General features: G+C 46.3%; 1 protein-coding gene across 2 annotated transcripts; it reads right to left on the bottom strand.

Moving 5' to 3' along the window:
- Nucleotides 1-4,997: 4,997 nt before the first annotated feature.
- Nucleotides 4,998-8,915, bottom strand: LOC308127670 (uncharacterized protein). Of its 2 annotated transcripts, XM_080492867.1 has the most exons (9): nucleotides 8,712-8,825; nucleotides 7,891-7,925; nucleotides 7,268-7,490; nucleotides 7,107-7,186; nucleotides 6,816-7,005; nucleotides 6,600-6,656; nucleotides 6,427-6,504; nucleotides 5,839-6,134; nucleotides 4,998-5,746 (listed from the first exon to the last, which is right to left on the bottom strand). In XM_080492867.1, the coding sequence occupies exons 1-9, from the start codon at nucleotides 8,815-8,817 to the stop codon at nucleotides 5,666-5,668; spliced, it is 1,146 nt and encodes a 381-aa protein (XP_080348993.1). In that variant the 5' UTR covers nucleotides 8,818-8,825; the 3' UTR covers nucleotides 4,998-5,665. The 2 variants fall into 2 exon arrangements, with proteins under 2 accessions (XP_080348993.1, XP_080348992.1); XM_080492866.1 differs by lacking the exon at nucleotides 7,891-7,925 and having other exon boundaries at nucleotides 7,268-7,558; nucleotides 8,712-8,915.
- Nucleotides 8,916-15,228: the final 6,313 nt, after the last annotated feature.

A 15,228-nucleotide genomic window follows, 5' to 3' on the forward strand; every position in this document is an offset into this window, starting at 1 on the left:
TCACACAGCACCGCACGCCGGGCGGAGCCGCGACGCCAATCCGCCGCTCACCGCGGTGCCCGGTAAAAATCCAACTGGAGGAGGAAAAGTCCGAAGAGCCCCGCGGAAGGAGCGCTGTCCTCGGGCCACACTGACGGAGCGGACACCGGGGCGACTTGTCGGGAGTGAGGGTGTGCGGGAATGAAGGAGAGAGAGAGAGAGGGGGAGGGAGTGTGAGAGAGAGAGAGAGAGAGAGAGAGAGTGGCCGGAAGTTAGGTGACGGTCTGGAGGAGGAGGTCCCAGGTGGAGAGAATTAGAGAGACATTTCCCAACATTTATTCCCACATCCTCCGCTTCTGACACCAGATCCCCCCCGCGGCTCCTCGCGGTTCCCTGCACCGTGCATTCCATGGAAATCCGAGAGGAAACAATCATGTGATTGATCAAGATTCAAATCTTGCAAATCAACTCATTCAAATAGATCCACCGCCAGCCCCGATCACCCCTGGTGGCCACCACAAGCACAGGAACCAAGGGACATTTAACAAAACGTGTATTTGCCACAATTTAGATGATTATTACGGGTATTGTAGTACTCAAGACCACATTTTTCAAGGACTTGGTCTTGATTCAGTAACTGCCTCTGAAAGGGTTGGTCTAGTCTTGGTGTTGGGATGCTCCCGGCTTGGTCTTGCTATTTTCTCCTTCAGGTCTTGGTCTTCATCTTGGAATGCTCTTGTCTTCATCTTGGAATGCTCTTTGTCTTGCTCTTGGCTCGGTCTCGGCCCCCTTAAAGTCTTCTTGGTCTTGGAATACTGTGGCCTTGGCTCCTTAACGTCTTGGTCTTGTCTTGGTCTTGGCTCCGTCTCGGCCCCCTTAAAGTCTTGGTCTTGTCTTGGTCTCTGCCCCTGAAAGTCTTGGTCTTGTCTTGGTCTATGCCCCTGAAAGTCTTGGTCTTGTCTTGGTCTCTGCCCCTGAAAGTCTTGGTCTTGTCTTGGTCTATGCCCCTGAAAGTCTTGGTCTTGTCTTGGTCTCTGCCCCTGAAAGTCTTGGTCTTGTCTTGGTCTATGCCCCTGAAAGTCTTGGTCTTGAGATGCTCTTGTCTTGGTCTTGGCTCCGTCTCGGCCCCTTAAAGTCTTTGTCTTGGTCTCTGCCCCTGAAAGTCTTGGTCTTGAGATGCTCTAAGTCTCATGTCGTGACTCGATCTTTGCCCCTTTAATCTTTACTGGTCTTAACATGGTCTGGTCTCGAGCGACATGCTCTGGACTACGACACCAGAGAGCCCAAATTGTGACCGGACAATTCTCCCAGTAGGATGCATCGAAAGGAAGTGATGAAAAGTCCTGTGATGAACCAATAAACCATGAAATATCTAAAACTGTGGATTGTTGAACACAAGGAGCCGCCACGGAGAACGGAAAGGTTAGTTTAGGGGGGATTAGAAAGGAGTTTATGGCAGAGGCGGGCCATAAATATAGAATTCAGAGATGTGGGTACCTAAAACACACATTTCACACTTTCCTCCAGACTTTTTCTAATAACAGTGTCGTAATCATGCAAATACGCCAGCGCAGATAGGAAGTGTTTCAGTTTTAATGAGACAAAAAAAAGCAACAACAAAACAAGTACATCACTTCTCAATAACTAAGCATTGTCCATATCTCCGTGCTCTCACGTTTTCGTTTTCCCGGTGGGCTGCACTTGGACCGCCGCTGACACATTCCCGTTGTCAGTTCCAGTCCTGTGGTCGGGCGCACGCTGTGTATTTACACAGATCCACTGGGAAGGGCAAAGTTCAGCCTTCAGCCTCGGACCCCGCGGCAGCCCGAGAGGAGCGGAGGAGCTTGGGTTTGCAACCCTCCGGGTCAGAGGTTAAAGCTTCACGGGGGACCCTCCTGCTTTGAGATCCTATTTTTGAACCGTATGTGTGTGTGTGTGTGTGTGTGTGTGTGTGTGTGTGTGTGTGTGTGTGTGTGTGTGTGTGTGTGTGTGTGTGTGTGTGTGTGTGTGTGTGTGTGTGTAGTGAGGACACGAGCCGCCGGGTGCGGCGCAGATCCTGTATGTGGTCTCGACACCGTGCCTCGCGTCGCCGCGCAAACACCTGTTCAAACCAACTCGCGCACCGACTCACACAGGATGCAGCCTTATCTCGCTCGACAACTCCTCCATCAGTCATTAACTGGGTCATGGATTCTTGGCACTACGTCTGCTTTTTAATGGACTTTTTGTCGTGTGCCAACGCTCCTATATGACGCGTCCCGGACAACGCGGCCGCCTGAACTGGAAATCCCCGTTGCACTCCTGACTTTGCCGGTCGCTGTCCGGAGGGAGCGGCATGAAAAGTTTGCGGGAGATCAATTGCGTCCACGGAAATATGCTCTGGCTGGGAGCGTCCGCGCAATGATTGACGCTCACAGTAGACCGGACTCAATTTGGACTCGAGCACAGAGCTGACCCGAACTCATCGGATTGGTGGGGTTTTTTTTGTGTTTTTTTTAAATGAGCCTATAAATCAGGCTGATTGTGCTTCATCTCCAACCCCTGGTGAGAAACATGGAGCCTGATCGCCTCCTTGTGGCTGCACAGATAATTCGTCTGCACATTTTGAACACAAAATACAATAAAGTTATTACTCCGTGTAAAAGAGACTGAAAGAATTTGAAATAATACTGCCGATTGAACACTGGTTTAGCCATTTAAATGCAATTTTTCGTTCCAAAACGTCTGGTACGAAGGTCAAAAACTCCAATCTAATGATTCATCACATGTTGGACCCAATTCCTACTAGAATTCTGAAAGAGGCACTGCCACTAATCAATAATTCTATACTCGCAATTATTAACCAGTCTCGAACAATAGGCTATGTGCCACAATCCTTTAAACTAGCAGTTATTAAACCTCTCATTAAGAAGCCAAACTTAGACACAAGCCTTCTCTCAAACTACAGGCCGATCTCCAACCTTCCTTTTCCTGTCAAAGGTTCTGGAGAAAGTAGTCGCTAAACAACTCCAGGATTATCTGCAGGAGAATAATCTGTTAGAGGACTTTCGGTCCGGCTTCAGAATGAACCACAGTACAGAGACTGCACTGCTAAAAGTTACTAATGACCTTCTAATGGCCTCAGATAGAGCTCTTCTATCTGCTTTAGTTCTTCTGGACCTTAGTGCCGCATTTTATACTGTCGATCATAATATACTTTTAAGGAGATTAGAAGATGCCGTCTGCATTAAAAACTTAGACTTAAACTGGTTTAAATCATATTTATCTGACCGGTTTCAATTTGTTCATGTAAATAACAAATCTTCAATGCATGAACGGGTCCGGTGTGGAGTACCACAAGGCTCCGTCCTCGGACCCATATTGTTTAATCTCTATATGTTACCACTCGGAAATATTATTTGGAAACACAACATTAACTTTCATTGTTATGCAGATGATACTCAGCTATATTTATCAATTAAAGCCAATCAGGCCGACCAACTTGTTAAATTAGAGTCCTGCCTCAGGGACGTTAAGTCCTGGATGTCTATCAACTTCTTAATGCTCAACACATCCAAGGCTGAGGTTCTAATCATAGGTCCTAAAAAGCTCAGGGATTACTTTTCAGATAGTCTGATTACCTTAGATAATATTACCTTAACCTCTAACAGTGATATTAGGAACCTGGGTGTTATTTTTGATCAGGATCTGTCCTTTATTTCCCATGTTAAACATGTCTCCAGGACAGCCTTCTTCCATCTAAGGAATATTGCAAAAATTAGAAACTTCTTGTCCTTCAAAGATGCAGAAAAAATGATTCCTGCCTTTGTGACTTCAAGATTAGATTATTGTAACTCCCTAATGTCAGGATGCCCAAACTCCTCTGTTAGGACCTTACAGCTAGTGCAGAACGCTCCTGCACGTTTACTAACCAGAACTGGAAGAAGAGAGCACATCTCCCCAGTCTTAGCATCCTTACACTGGCTTCCAATTAAATCTAGAATAGAATTCAAGATCCTTCTGATCACATATAAAACTCTTCATCAGAAGGCTCCGTCCTATATGGAGAAACTTCTAGAAGTTTATCACCCTCCACGAGCCCTTCGCTCTGAGGATGCAGGACTGTTGGTAATCCCTAAAGTCCATAAAAGTAAAACAGGAGGCAGGAGTTTCAGCCATATGGCTCCTTTACTCTGGAATCAACTAGCAGCCTCGGTCCGAAGGGCCGACACCATTAGTTTATTTAAGAGTAGACTAAAAACCTTCCTATTTGATAAAGCTTATCATTAGGAATAAAATAGGACCACTAAGTTGAGCTGCTATAGGCCTAGACTGCTGAGGGGATTTTCTCTCTCCCGTTAACGGGAGTAACTCTACATTTGGAGCTTCTGTTTCTTGTCTTTCTTTCTTTCTCTCTGTGTAACAACATTACTGGAGCCACCAGATACTGCCGCCGTCTTTTTTTCTCCCTGACAGGAGGAGAGCAGGATCCAGGGGATCAGACCCAAGACTCACAGAGTGGAGTTACGACGGTCCTACTACCCGACCCCACCACAGCACCGGGACCCCACCACAGCACCGGGACCCCACCGCAACGGCACGGCCTTTAAACTCCAGACTGAGATTGGCTCATCATCAGACCAACGCTCATCATAGACTTTTCTTAGTATTTGTATTTATCTGGCCTGTCTGCCACTCTCTCTCTCCCTCTTCTATTCTTCTCTCTCCCTGTCCTATCCCATGTACTTCTCCCCCCAACCGGTCAAGGCGGATGGCCGTCCTTCCAGAGTCTAGGGTCCGCCCCACGCTTTCTTCCTGATGAGGGACTTCTTATGAACTTCTCTCCATGCGAGGGAGTTTTTCCTGGTTTCCACTGTTGCTTGTTCCATCTGCTGCTTTGGAAGGGTTTAGTTGGGTTCTGTTGTACTCTATCATTGTAAGAGCGCTTTGAGATGTTTGTTGATGTGATTTAGCGCTTTACAAATAAAACTGAATTGAATTGAATCACATGAGATCAAATAAAAGTGAAAACACAGGAGTCGTTGCAGCTTCCATTTCAATTTGATTAGTTTGATACAGCAACAATTGATTCACACAATAATTTCATGAGTCAATGAATCAGAATATACAACAATAATAATAATAAAAAAAAGTTTTAAACATGACTGCCCATGTGAAAAACATTGAAGTGCATGAGGCGCAAAACGGCCACGAAGCGGCAAATACAACTCGAGCGCCATCTGGTGGTAAGTCTGAAGAAAAACACACAGTTACTGATGACGAAATACCACAGACCTAAAAATACTGCACTTCGTTTCAGTGGAACAGGAAATCTCGAATTGTGAAATGCCACGATCTGACTTCAAACACACACCTCAAAAAAAAAAAAAAAATAAACATGTTTTAAACGTGTTTTATGGTAAGGGGTTTTTCTTTTTTTTTTGTGTGTGTGTTTTCTCCGAGTACAGGAAGTACTCCTCTGTACACACAGTTTGCATGCATCACTTTGACTCTGCCTTCGTCTTGAGAAGAAAATGACTCAGTTTCCGACGGGTTCACTGGCAGGAGAAGGCGCTTCAGAACTTGACGACACTTTTTTTTTTTTTTCCCACAATGGTCATGATTTGTTGTCCTTTGCAATATAAATACATCTTTATGCATAGATTGTGAATGAAAGGGGATCATTTTTTTAAATTCTAATTTTGTGTCACACCCTCTGAGCTCTGGGCACCTTCTTCCTGGGGTGAGGAAGAGGAGGGGGCTGCTCGGCGTCGGCGTCACCAAGCCCCTAAGGGAGGAATGTAGAACAGGAAACGGGGTGAGGTCAGACGGGGTCACCTGCGGCCTGGTTTTGCACTGCGGGGGCTGGTTCATCCCTACCTTTGCGGCCGCCCCGCGGGGGGTGGGCAGCGGCTGGCCGTTGTTGGGGGTTTTGGGGATTGGAGGGTGTTGCTGGTCGCGGTTCTGCCTGGAGCGACTCGGTCGGGGTCCAGTGTGGCCGGCCGGCTGCTGCTGCTGCTGCTGGTGCTGCTGCTGCTGGTGCTGCTGCTGCTGGTGGGAGTGCTGATGATGACGATGATGATGATGATGATGACCAGGTTGATTGTGTTGATGATGGTGACGATCATGATGCTGATGACCAGTGTCGGCCCACTGCAAACGAAGCTCCCCCTCCTCTGTTCAAAAAAGTTGAGAAATAATTCAAAAAATTAAAAAAAATTAATTAAAAAAATTTACTTTATTTAGAATTTCATTTAGTTTTGATTTGGTCCCTATAATCTTTTTGCACTTTTTGTAACCCTTGTCCTGAAGACGTTGTGAATGTGGCAAACGTCAGCTCCACATGTACGTTTGACAGTACATACCTGCCAAAAGTTGAGCCTACCGGTTCAGGGATTTTTAATGAACAGAAAAGAGACGGAGTCCCGACACGTGACCCTGAGGGACACCGTTTTGGTTCCTTCTTGCCTTTTAGTCGCATGCGCTTCATCCGCCGGGTCCGAAAACAGCAAAAGATGACAACGACGATCAGCATCAGAACGACGCCTGATGAGAATGAGAATTGTCGCGTTGAAATGTGGTGGTTCGCGAGCTACTGTTGGTGAACGGGAGAGTCTCTTCACACAGAAAACCGGACGTACCTCCTCCACCGCCAACGAAAACCCAGATGCTAATGCCCAATACTTCCTCAGGGAAAACTTCAAAAAGAAATGGATGCATTTAGTCATTAAATTGAACACAAAAAGGGTAAAAGTGAACATATGTCGCAGGACGACAGGATTTTCAGGCATTTAGAAAGTAGTACCTGGCTTTATCTAATGGAATTATAATTATGAAAAAAACTTTATAATGCTCACCGGGTTTGAAGCAGGTTTGTGTAACGGCCTGACTGTCCGCGGAGATGGCCGGGTTGGAAATTTGGCAAGTGAATTTGTCGTTTGCCACAGTTTTGGCGACGAATCTGAGAGTCCAGTCACCCTTTCTGCCAAAAGCCTCACGATTCTTAGACCAGACCACGGTCAGGTTCTTCTTCTGCGGTATGTCTTTCTGCGCGAGAGGAGGAAAAACAGAGAAAATAGCTCCAGCGTTACCGTTCGCCGGTCGAAAAACCGATGTTTGGTCAAGCTGGACACTTGCTCGTTGCTCACATCCTGAACTTTGCAGGTGAAAGTGACTTTTGCGCCGTCCTCTTGGCACTTGACGTCTACTCTGGGCTCAGACACGGGGTCTGCAGACGGCAGGACATTTGTTTCAGTCAAACTTTTCAACGACAACCCGACACTTGGATTTCTTTTTTGTCACGACCTACCGATCACACACAGACGGATCGGCTTCAAATCTTGCTCAGCCGTTCGGTCTTTTTTTATAACCTCCGGCGTGTAGATCCCCGACTGGTTGGCGGTCAGACCCTTCAGCCTCAGCGATCCGCTCTCGTCCACGTCGTCGGGATTTCCCAGTCTGACGAGGTTGCCTCTTCGGGCGAAGATCGCCGTTATATTGTGACGCCACGTCAGTTGATGTGGCTCTTTCACCTTGGAGTTCAGAGGCACGACTAAGTCTTTTCCCACCGCCACGTACTTGTCACACTGGTTCTGGGGCTCTTTAAGAAAGAAGAAAGACTCATCTGATGGTGTGTGTGTGTGTGTGTGTGTGTGTGCTCGTTCAGGCCTGAATCTTGGTTTGAATTCTACACCCCCCCCCCCCCCCCCCCCCCCCCCCCCCCGCCCCCCAACCCTGAGCTGCTTCTTTCCTGTAAACGCAGCTTTGACACAGAATGCGCATCAGAAAGGTGAAGAAATGAAACCGCGGCCGTCCTGCACAGATCAGCTTTTCGACGTGGTTATATCCTGTTGTCTCTGAGCAAGGCTGTCGGCAACGCAAGCGCAGAAAACCCACTCAGTCGTCCTCCATTTTAACGCTCAGCATACTTACCGCAGAAAACACGTCAACAAGTGCTGGCACATTTCCTGTGGTCAAAAAAAAACAAAAAACAAAAAAAACCCAAAAAACTGTGTGTTTAGAAAAACAAATGAAAGCAGAAAACTTAAAAAAAAACAACTCAGGAAAGTATGCAAAAAAATACTAGAAATTTACAGTATTTAGAATGTTACTATAAACGGTATACATTTTTTTTATTTTATCATACTGTATGTATGTCTCTATGTAAAAAAAAATTTAATTTGTAATTTACAATTCCATTAAGACTGTTCATATATTTCATATTATTTCAGGTTCTATAGCTTATTATTTTACTATACATTACTTGTTTTTAAATCCCTAAATGGTTTTAAACTCGAGTAAGAATGACTCTGCCGTTCAGGTTCTGAATATGTCTCATATTCCAGTAAACATACGTCGAAATAGGTAAAAAAGTGTAATTTAGTGGGACCTCAAACATATTAATCAATTTCAACCATTATGGAGAATATTGGAAATGATATGGGAAATATTTTTAGACATTTTATCTCATTTACCATCAGCAGGTTCTTAATCTTTTTACGTCAGGTTTTCTATTCCAGAGGAAGTAACAAAACATAAATCATAAGCTTCAATTAAATCAAACACATAAAGTATAATTACAAAAGTAAAGGAAAGGGGTGAAACAGGACGTTTAGTTTTTTTTTTTTAAATGATTTTAAAACAACGAATGAGAGAGGTGCAAAGACGGAAAACACCAAAACACACACGATGTGACTTTACATTGAATTAAATTGTTTAACAAAATACCCCCCAAAAAAAGACACAATCTGTACCTGCCGGGACGACGACGGGGCAGCAGAGCAGAAGCAGAAAGATGGTGGAGGCAGGAGCCATCTTCATCATCGCCCTCGTCGCATTCAGAGCCGAACAGACGAACATCCACCTACCATAATGAAGGTTATTTCCTGTGCGTGTGTGTGTGTGTGTGTGTGTGTGTTTGTGTGTGTGTGTGTGTGTAACAGTTGGGAGAGGAAGTGATTCTCAAGACAAAAGCAAGTGAACTCACTTGTTATATATAGAAACTCGAGGGCACAATTCGAGGGCAACACTTCCAGCATCAAGCAATTCTTAATAAATGTTACATTTCGACTCCTGCCGTTTCAAAACGACACACTAGTTCATAAAAACACATTTTTTACTTCTCGTTTTTTTTTTTTTTTTTTAAAGCTGCTGATTATTTGACTTTGATGTAATCAGATTGTGGTTTTCCCTTCAGCACACGCTTGCTGAAAACATTTCGTTTATGTGAAACAGTCCCCCCCCCCCCCCCCCCAGATTTAGAACAAATTTCTCAAAAGTATTGTTCTTTTGGAGGGGCCTGTAATTTCACTCCAGCCTCACCCCATCGCCCACCGCTGCTGCGCCACGGACAAATATAAAAATATATAGTGAACGCATGGCGCTACAGAGCATACGGAGGGCTGCTATCTGACTGTAACAGAAGACGATAGAAACACACGGGTTCCCTTTTTAGAAACGACTTGAACTTTTCGTTCCTCATGCAGCCTGAGAGAACAGATACCTAATCGGGAAGGTGTCGCCAAATCTGTCAAATCTGTCTCATGGGTAGTCAGGACTACTCTCGCAGTTTTCTTTTGGCCTTAGTGGTTGTTCCGCCTTATTCCATCGGTATGACAAAAGTAGGACAGCAGTCGGTTCCTGGTCCGCGCAGAGGAGGAGGTCTGCTCCCGGTGGTGTGTTCAGGTACCTCGCTGACAGTAGACGGTTTCCAAATGGTCGGACGTGATACTTGTCGCCTCTCGTCTTTCCTTAAATGTGCCTGGAGTCCTCTGCGACTCGCCCGACCTCTGCTCAACCTGCCCAGGGCACCCAGCGGCCGCTTCCGCCTGAGGACGTCCTGTGTGTGTGTGTGTGTGTAGCCTTAACGTCGGGAAACCGTGGATCGGTCGGTCGGTCCCACGACGTCAGGATGTGAATGGTGCGGCGCGGAGGACTGTTTAAATACCAATTCGAACTGAATTCGTGGAGCAGACATATGCGCCAAACCGCCAAAACCTCGTACAGTCGGAGTGGTGGATTCGGAAGTTTCACACCCATTGTGGACTTTTCCCTCCACGTTTCTCTGATTACACAAGTGTGTGTGTGGGTCTGTTTCGAAAACCGCCGACAGAGCGATAAGATACCGTCTTCTCGCTTTAAAAGAACGCGGTCTGACCTCGCCGCAGCAATTCTAGAAGCAGTGGCGTGGACACCTGTGGGTGAACTTCATCAGTTGGGCGATAGACCCAGTTAGAACGCAGTCACACGGCGGCCGTTGAGGAAGCGCAAAAGGGCTATTTAGCTGTGAGCGCTGCCCTCAGCTCGCCGGCTGTTTGACGCGCAGCAGATTCATCAGAGCTGCTTAGAGGGAAAGCGGCTGACAGGTCGAGAGGCAGACCAACGATCGAAGGCCACTTTAACACTTCTACAGTACCCGCATGTGCCCACATGGTGGCAGTGTAATCTCACTTAATTGACACCAATTGTTCTGGGTCTTTTTAAGGTCCACATTTACTAAAAGAGAGCTTTGTGGTTATATAATAGTATTAACAGGACTTCTGCAGGATGATTGTTCTATAGAGTCACACGTTGTGCCTTTAGGTATCGAAGGTTTTTTTTGGAAAAAAAGGGGAAGAAGCTGAACGTGTCCGTTTCGAGGCGGAACCAAGCGATCCCAAAACAAGAACATGCAAACTCCACAGAGAGAGGCCGCCTCAGAGTCGCAGCTCCAGCGGGCGGCTGAGGCCGGATCTGGCGAGTTCACATGTTGACTGGTTTGTGTTCCACCCAAGATGACCCCGTTCTTCTTAAATGGGCCTTTATAAATAGAGCAGTTATTTTTCCACTGCGCCCGGTCCAACTGGTCCGCACATCAGACGGAGTCGGACCCTTTTAGGCCAATCGCGGCACTCGGCGCTCGCCTCCGCAGCCAATCAGAGCAGAGGGTTCTCGGGGACGCGGGGACGCGTCCTTCGATTGTTGGTTCGACGGGTTACCGCCACTCCGAGACACTTCCACTGATCCACGGGCAAAAGGAAAAGGACCAAACCATTATGAGATTACACAGGTGGGGGGGGGGGGGCTAAATAGGAATCAATCTTATCTCCGACCTCTTCGACGTTCCATCCGCATGTTGTCAAAACGTTTGTCCGCTCTGCACAAGCTCAGCTGGATTAAAGGCCGACAGCAGCGGAGGAAGAGGAAGGAGGATGAGAGAAAACACAGAGTCCCACTCGCAGATATTTATGTGCAAGGGTGTTTTATTTTATTTTTTTTTTTTTTAATAAAACACCCCCCCTCCCCACCCACCACCACCACCACCACCACCACCACCACCACCACCACCGCCAGGATTAGTAACGGTAACGTCAACAAAAGCAGAGCGATATCGGAGCAAACGTCCAATATCGGGGCTCCTGGTTGATGCGTGGGTCGGGTCTATTTGTGGAGGAATGACAAGTGGGTCCAGAACTGCTGCACACCGGGGTTATTTTTAGCTGGGGGAGCGTTCCCGGGGGCGTTTGAGAGGGGGTGTTTTTTGAGTGATCGTTTGCCGGGTATCTCTGGGGGAGAAAGCGGCGATTATTTTGGACAACACTGCTCAGGTGGTTTTTTTTTTCAATTCATGGGGGCGGGGTGGCGTTTGAAATGACGACAGGACTTGTGGTTTGGCCTCCATCCTCCTGTCAAACCTGCAGCGACGGGTCTTCTCTTTCTAGTTCAAACGCTCAGAAGCGTCTGAATCTGTTGTGGCTTTCGGCAGGCCTGACCGCTTCCTGCCACGGTTTCTGTTTCTTTTGATGGGTGAAACAAACTGCAGCGACTTTCAATGGACGAAAGACCGGGCATGTTTTAGGTGTTGTGACGGTCTGTGTCTCCGCCATTGTTCATTTTTAAGGGGACAACCCAAGGATCTGGAACACCTGAAGGAGATGGCAACTTTTAAGGCAGGATGGAGTTGTTTTTGTTCCTAATTTAGATTTTCTTTGAACTTCTGGCAGTTCAACATTTCCTTTTGTGCCATTTCAAGTTATTGAAATTGCAATGAATGAGAGTCCTGTACGCAAATACTGATATCTGCACATTATCGTGTACATAACTGGACAATACCACCTTAAGTGGTTTTGCTGGCGCTCTCACGTCCTCTTGTCTTTAGATATAGTGGTAGTAGTAAAACGCTTCCGTGTCACTGTCGGTGGAGTAAAGAGGTGGAGCACATTAAGGACTCAGATAAAACAGTCAGCAAATATAATTCAATTTAAGAAAAGATATAAGGGTCTGCTTGTTTTAATAGAGGATACTGAATTAAAAGTACCACAGTTTATCATAGTCTGTGTAATTTGCTGGTCTTAAATTAAATTGTGTTTGAGGAGTACTTGATCCATACAAATGTGGATCAAGTGGGATGTCTTGTGTCATTGTTTTGTGTTTTACCAATTTAAATTGAAATGTTTCTCTTTTCCTTTCTTTCTTTTTTTCTATATATTCGTGTGTTCAAAATAAAGTTTCATTCATTGATAGTTTTTGGTAGCTTTAATCTGCATTTATATATTTTCTTGTCGTGAATTAAGTAAAAAGAATGTAGGGGACAGGTTCAAATATAGGCAAAGGGGAATTCTAAAATACGTGGTACTAACTCAATTCTATCGTATTTTGTAGGATTAAAGTGATGACTCATCAGATCATTAATATCCATTGTCTTCACGTTAATGTGGGGAAAATAGCAATGTTTTCCGTGACGCCCATTTGTTCCCAAATCCATTTTTGATCTTTAACAACTTTTCAGAGACAAACCAGTCCTGTGTGAAGTCCGTGTTGGATAAATCCCGCTGTGAGGCAGAGGCCTCGGGGGAAAACGCTCGCTGTCGTTTCCTCTGCATAGCTGGCTATATCTGGAGAACCGAGAAAGAGAGGGAGAAAGAGAGAGATAGAGAGAGAGAGAGAGAGAGAGAGAGAGAGAGAGAGAGAGGGGGAGAGAGAGAGAGAGAGAGAGAGAGGGGGAGAGAGAGAGAGAGAATGTGTGTTAGGCTGCCAACAGCAGCAGTAAGTCTTCCAGAGTAAACACAGCTGAAGGGGTGAAGCCTCCCTCCATCCCTCACTCGTCCACCTCGCGCAGATGCGACGCGTATCGCGGCGTGACGGCCAGGCCGCTCGAAAGCCACAAACCGACGCCGCCGGCGTCTCCCGAGACGCGGCGTCGCGGCTGGTCTTTGTTGGGGACGGCTTCCTCGCTTCCCCCCGCACGTGCTGACGCGTCGAGGCAAACATTTCAGTTTTTATTTAAAGCCTCCGCTAAAGTCGCCGTGTCATGCGTTCGCGGAGTGCGGCGAAGTTCACCAGGGGTTCATTCGTCTAAAAAAAATATTTGATTCAAGTGTTTGTCCAAAACCGATGGTTATTGAGCTGAAATAAGAAAAAAAGAAAACACCACCTTGTGGCACAAAGTAGTACTGCAAGAAAGACGTTCTCAAATGAAGATTGAAAACTGTTGTTGCGTTTCGGGTGTAACTTTTTGAGATTGCGCCATCTCCGTGGAAACGGAGGGGAAAATGCAACTTCTACTACTATACTACTGCATTGCAAATAGAACTTCTGCACACGCCCGGGTCACTGGACAATAACAACAATGGCCGCCTCCAGAGTGGCATGACTCGTGACGTGGTCGCCCGACCTTTTACGTTTTCAGCATTTCTGCTGTTTCCATGGAAACGGGCATCATTTCCAAAATCCGCTAAAGTCGCCGTGTCATGCGTTCGCGGAGCGCAGCGAAGTTCACCAGGGGTTCATTCGTGGAAAAAAAATATTTGATTCAAGTGTTTGTCCAAAACCGATGGTTATTTAGCTGAAATAAGAAGAAAAAAAACACCACCTTGTGGCACAAAGTGGCACTGCAAGAAAGACATTCTCAAATGAAGATTGAAAACTGTTGTTGCGTTTTGGGTGTAACTTTTTGAGAATGCGCCATCTCCGTGGAAACGGCGGGGAAAATGCAACTTCTACTACTATACTACTGCGTTACAAATAGAACTTCTGCACACGCGCGAGTCACTGGACAATAACAACAATGGCCGCCTCCAGAGTGGCATGACTCGGGATGTCGTCGCCCGACATTTTACGTTTTCAGCATTTCTGCTGTTTCCATGGAAACGGGCATCATTTCCAAAATGTTGTCCGTATATATGTGAAACTTTTCTTAAAAAAAAAAAAAAAAAAAAAAGCAAAAACGATGCATTTTTACTAAACTTCCTCTGGTTTCAAACAGTTTCTCCGAGAAGATTCAGCTTTGTATCGCCTCACGAAGGCCTCGGGGGACAAGTTTAGTCATATTTACTGACATCACACTGATAACAGTGTCAGGTTTGTGTCTTCGTTCATGCAGGAACACCGACCTGCCTCCTGAGCTCGGTTTCCTGTGGCCTGCTGTGTTTGTCCTGTATCAGTCCAGTTGTTTCTCCCCGCCTGTATCTTCCTCTCTTCCCAGTCTAAGATCAGAGCAGTCTGGTATTTCACCATGTATGGCTGCAGAGAACAACCACTCCTGGGGCAAAAAAAAAAAAAAAAAGAGGAGGAAAACTCTTTTCTTGGTGGGGCAGTTTTGGAAATTATTTTTCAGCTCAAAAGGGGAAAAAAAAGAAAAGCTTGATGACACAAAGTTGAGCTCAGTACATTTCCTCATTATTGCGTAGTGCATAACAGATCGGGGGGGGGGGGGGGGGGGGGTGATTACAATGTGAATGTTATTACTTTTTAACTCAGAGTGATTGGCTGCTCTGCATTAGGAACCACTCCGGCCCGACAGTTCCTGGCATCAAACCAGCGATCCGGCACGGTGTTCCAGCGCTCGGCGCTCCACTGTCACCGCTCCACAAGCAGCACTGTACGCTCACCTTTCCTCATTGGGGCTAAAAACAAGTGACCTCGAGTTCCGCCACGTCCACTCGCCAGAGGGAGCGTGTCGGCGCTAAAAGAAAAAGGGGCCCCAGGACGGAGCCCTGAGGAACCCCCACAAGGGAATTTAAGTTCTACAGAGAACTGTCAACACTCCAGATGTCCTCCATATAGTCAACATCTAAGTTTAAAATGCCCCATGTTACCCTGTACTGCATTAAACTCCTGTTTACTGTTGGACTACTTTTCCCAACACTTGCTTGCATTACGAATGAGGCTGCATTTATGAGTATTATTATTATTTTTTTTTTTACATGGAATTCACTCTGTTTCAGTGGGATCAGCTCTCCCGCCGCCAAGCTCACGGCCCCGCTGTATATTTAGAGGCGCCATCAGCTGTTG

Source organism: Lipophrys pholis, assembly GCF_963383615.2.
Source record: "Lipophrys pholis genome assembly, chromosome: 23".
NCBI lineage: Eukaryota > Metazoa > Chordata > Actinopteri > Blenniiformes > Blenniidae > Lipophrys > Lipophrys pholis.